Source organism: Oncorhynchus kisutch, linkage group LG5, assembly GCF_002021735.2.
Source record: "Oncorhynchus kisutch isolate 150728-3 linkage group LG5, Okis_V2, whole genome shotgun sequence".
Taxonomy (NCBI): domain Eukaryota; kingdom Metazoa; phylum Chordata; class Actinopteri; order Salmoniformes; family Salmonidae; genus Oncorhynchus; species Oncorhynchus kisutch.
The window spans coordinates 6,907,277-6,912,270 of NC_034178.2; the positions used below are offsets into that span (position 1 = coordinate 6,907,277).

Below are 4,994 nucleotides of genomic sequence, written 5' to 3' on the forward strand. Positions count from 1 at the left end.
AAATTAACATTTAAGCACCACTAATCTGACACTAGTTTGTTAGCTATTTAAAACTATCAAGTGTTGAAATTAGTTGAAATCAAATTGGATGAATAATATATTATAGTAAATAGCCTTCAGAGTAAAAGCAGGATCATAGAGTTGATTATCAGTGTCCTTTTTAGGAAGTGGCTCTGTGATTCTCCATAATGTAAGATGTAAAACAGACGTCACTTAACAGCAGGAAATCTTTCTGCCCAGCCACTCCTTTTCGTCCCTAGCCAACCTGTTCCTTGTTCCTAGACTCTAATTTCATTTTTGCTTGCGCTAAGTACGTGAGAAACACATACCTGAAAGAGTGCCAACACTGGGTATAGAAGTGAAAATATTTGGTGTCTGAATCATATTGACAAGTTTCTGGTCCTGGGACAAATATCATGTTCTTGTTTCTCTCAAGTCATGCCAGAACAATGCATTAAATACCCACTGAGCTCTGAGATGGATATTGGATTGTTAAACATTTATTTATAATAAAGTGATATGGCAATATCAATTAGACTATACAGTACATATAAAGTCACTCTTTACAAGTATCTAATATATTTATAGAAACCACATGCTGTAAACCTCATATTGGCGTATAATAAAATCTGATAAAAGGTTTTCTATTTACAGGATCACAGTACAGTATATACAATATTGAAGGAAAATATATTGCCATGATAGTAATGTCCACACAGAATTAAACAGAACACTGTACTATATTTCATGCCATATCCATGGCTGCTGGCCTTTTGGCTGAAGCTGTGTTACTGGGCTTACTGACGACAGCCAGGCTGAGTTTGAGGTGAGTCCTGAACTTGGTCCACCAGGAACCCCAGGGGAACACACTGAGGAAGGCCTGCTGGAACTTGTCCCCGGCCAAGGTGTACAGAGCCAGGTTAAAGAAGGTGTTGAGCCCCGCTATGGGCCTGGACACGATATAAGCGGTGTGGACCCAGTGCACCATCATACATGATGACTCAGGCTTCATCCTGGTGTCTACTCTTAGGATCCTCAAGACGTGGTATGGCAGGAAGCATACCACGAACACCACCAGGATCAGTACGTTGAGGCGGCGTGCCCGTACGCGGCAAGGGTTGTGGGTGTGGGGCCCCTTGGCTAGTTCACGGACCACACCGGCGTAACACACCACCACCACCACCAGGGGCAGCAGGTAGCCCAGCACGGTCAGCAGCCAGCCGTACCACCACAGGACAGCCGGGTCGCCGCTAGCAAAGTCCAAACACTGGGTCTTGTTGTTTTTAGTCTCCATGGTGATCATGGTGAGCATGGGAACGATCTCTGCCACGGCTATGGCCCAGACCACAGCGCACGCCAAGATACCCCACCTCTTCTGCTGCACCTGCGCCGCCCTCAGAGGATGCGCCGCCACGACATATCGAAACACAGCCAAACAGGTGAGAAACAGTATACTACCATATAGGTTAAAGTGGAACCCGAAACGCAGAAAGCGACACATGAAGTCGCCCAGGGTCCAGGATTCACCGTTGGTGTAGTAGTAGACCATGAAAGGCAGACTCAGAACATACAGAAGATCCGTCAACGCCAGGTTGAACATGATGATACTGCTGGACTTCCAGGGTCGTAGCTTGATCAGGTAGATGGCGATGGAGGTGACGTTACCCAGCAGCCCCACAACGAAAATGACGCTGTACATGACGGGCAGGTAGTAGCGTTTCATCAGGGTGTCCACATTGGTACAGTTATCGTCGGATTTGTTCCCGCTGTAGGTGGCACTAGACATGACGTGCTGTGAGTGTTGTTATAGGCCTAGAAGAGGAACCCAAGTAGAGACAAACAGTTATATAATTATATACAATACAAGTCAAAAGTTTGGATACACCTACTCATTCAAGGGTTTTTCTTTATGTTACTATTTTCTACATTGTAGAATAATAGTGAAGACATCAACACTATTAAAAAACACATGGAATCATGTAGTAACCAAAAAGTGTTAAACAAATCAAAATAAATTGTATAATTCAGATTCTTCAAATTAGCCACACTTTGCCATGATGACAGCTTTGCACACTCTTGGCATTCTCTCAACTAGCTTCATGAGGTAGTCACCTGGATTGCATTTCAGGTGTGCCTTATTAAAAGTTCATTTGTGGTATTTCTTTCCCTCTTAATGCGTTTGAGCCAAACAGTTGTGTGTGACAAGGTAGAGGTGGTTAACAGAAGATAGCCCTATTTGGCAAAAGACTGAGTACAAGTTAATGTCAAGAACACCTCAAAAAGGCAAAGAGAAATGACAGTCCATCATTACTTTAAGAAATGAAGGTCATTCAATCGGAAAATTTTCTTCAAGTGCAGTCGCAAAAACCATCAAGCACTATGATGAAACTGGCTCTCATGAGGACCTCCACAGGAAAGGAAGACCCAGAGTTGCCTCTGCTACAGAGGATAAGTTCATTAGTTACCAGCCTCAGAAATTGCAGCCCAAATAAATGCTTCAAAGAGTTCAAGTAACAGACACATCTCAACTTCAACTGTTCAGAGGTGAATCAGGATTTCATGGTCAAATATCTGCAAAAAAACACTACAAAAAGGACACCAATAAGAAGAATAGACTTGCTTGGGCAAAGAAACACGAGCAATGGACATTAGACCAGTGGAAATCTGTCCTTTGGTCTGATGACTCCAAATTTGAGATGTATTTTTTTGTCTTTGTGAGACGCAGAATAGGTGAACGGATGATCTCCGCATATATTGTTCCCACCGTGAAGCATGGAGGAGGAGGTGTGATGGTGTGGGGGTGCTTTGCTGGTGACACTGTCTGTGACTTATTTAGAATTCAAGACACACTTACAATTTTGCTGAAACTATCCAGGACTGTAGAACCCACCAACAGTAACTATCACTGCTTTTAGGCCTACTTCTACCACAGTCAACACTATTACTACTACTATTACTACTACTAATACTGCTTCTGCTGCTACTACTGCTACTACTACTAGTACTGCTACTGCTGCTACTACTACTGCTACTACTACTACTTCTAAAACAGTCACTTACCCTCACCTTTTCAACACTAGCCTCTAACAATTTCAACTTTAAAACTGATTCTACTAATACTAATTCAAAATGATTATTTCTAGTTCCCTCTGGTCTCATTATCACAAAAGGTGTCAGACAGTCTCAGGTTTATCAGGCAGCTTGCACAAACAAAAAAATCCACACCATGCCAGAGCAAAGTTTACATCTCAGGTCTGATTATTCCTTCTCATCTTGTTACTTACATTTTTACTCAGCACTTCATGTATCCTTTCTTTCAGAAAATACTGTAACATGTGCAGCCACCTAGTAAGTATGATCAACGCTAGACTAGAATAAAAAAAATCATCCTTAGAGTTTCTTTGTACTATACACATTGAGTCAGAAGCCCCGTTTATACCTGGTTCTAACATGCGTCCTTTGTCCTGGTCTTGTCCATATTCTGATTGTGCCCACATTTTTAGACGATTAAAAGACGCATTGTGATCTGATCATGATCAGATCTTCCTGACCACCTCCGGAGGTAGTCAGGGACCCAGAGTATTTGGATATTATCAATCAAGTACAAACCAACCTGGATGGTCAAATAATTTAAATCATCACTATACCGGTCTCTAAAATCATTTACAGGTAACACCATGTCTTAAAATAAATAAATACATTTTTTTTTAAAAATGTGTCAAATAATCTGTATACTGGGAGGCACCATCAAATCTGGTCACAATGCAGACACAGTGGAAGGATAGAAGACACATTTTAATACCGTGTGTAGATGCAACGTTAACAATTTGGGCACATTCAGAATATGGATAAGATCAGAAAAAAAGACGCATGTTAGCACCAGGTATAAACAAGGCTAGAGACACAGTTAGTAATATGGCAACTTACTGTCAGTCAGTCAGTCAGTCAGTGCTGTTCCCTCAGTCATCGATATCCTGTCTGAGACTTTCCTCCTCCTCCTCTCTCTTATACATCAGCCACCTCTAGTCCCTCCTTTCAGCTCCATTTAAACCTCCTACAGCACTGTCTGGGCCCCACTACGGGAAAACACAAGCATGTCACGCACTGTGCCTTTGTTGGGCCTTACCTCATTGGCTTCTGCATAGAACCCTTATTCACAAAGAATTCAGATCCTATTTCAGCTGTATTTGACATGAAACTATTGAAAATCTAGGAGAAGGACAATAATACTTCCTCTTCACTATGGGTACAGTACATCATTCCTGTGCAGCAGTTAAATAAAGGGAGAAATAGCGTGGAGTACATCGAGCTGCGTTATTCCCCCTCAGTTCTAGTGGTTTTGTCACGCCCTGACAGTAGATTGCTTTGTATGTTTCTATTTTTAGTTTGGTCAGGGTGTGATGTGGGTGGGTATTCTATGTTGTAGGTCTAGGTTTTCTTTTTCTACGTGTTTGGCCTGGTATGGTTCTCAATCAGAGGATGGTGTCTATCGTAGTCTCTGATTGAGAGCCATACTTAGGTAGCCTGTTTTCCCATTTTGAGTTGTGGGTGATTATTTTCCGTTTCAGTGTTTTCCCCATACAGGACTGTTTCGGTTTTCCTTTATTCTTTTGTTCGTTTGTATTTAGTGTTCAGTTTATTAAAGGCATCATGAACACGTACCACTCTGCGCTTTGGTCTACTCCTTCTTCCACCAATGAAAATCGTTACAGGTTTAGTGGCTTAGTGTCACTGTACTGCATTATGATGTCACATGTCCTGCATTTGGCATCAGCCTGCAGGTTGAAATGCTTGATACATGTTGATGACAGACATTAGTGAACTAGAAATGGATGCCGGTGAAAACAGTCAAAAGCTGTGGTGGTTATAAGTATTTAGTAATGTTACAGTGCAAGTTCAAATCATGAATGTAAAGGGTATCTAGAGGAAGTTACGATCTAGTGAAAATGCCCACATTTACAATAGTACAACATATGCTCCTAATATTCTTTGTG

General features: G+C 41.7%; 1 protein-coding gene across 2 annotated transcripts; it reads right to left on the reverse strand.

Annotated features, from left to right (window-relative positions):
• Positions 1-484: 484 nt before the first annotated feature.
• LOC109890095 (2-oxoglutarate receptor 1-like) lies at positions 485-4,093 on the reverse strand. Of its 2 annotated transcripts, none has more exons than XM_020482043.2 (2): positions 3,928-4,093; positions 485-1,812 (listed from the first exon to the last, which is right to left on the reverse strand). In XM_020482043.2, the coding sequence occupies exon 2, from the start codon at positions 1,784-1,786 to the stop codon at positions 746-748; it is 1,041 nt and encodes a 346-aa protein (XP_020337632.1). In that variant the 5' UTR covers positions 1,787-1,812; positions 3,928-4,093; the 3' UTR covers positions 485-745. The 2 variants fall into 2 exon arrangements, with proteins under 2 accessions (XP_020337632.1, XP_031680179.1); XM_031824319.1 differs by lacking the exon at positions 3,928-4,093 and adding an exon at positions 3,285-3,865 and having other exon boundaries at positions 491-1,812.
• Positions 4,094-4,994: the final 901 nt, after the last annotated feature.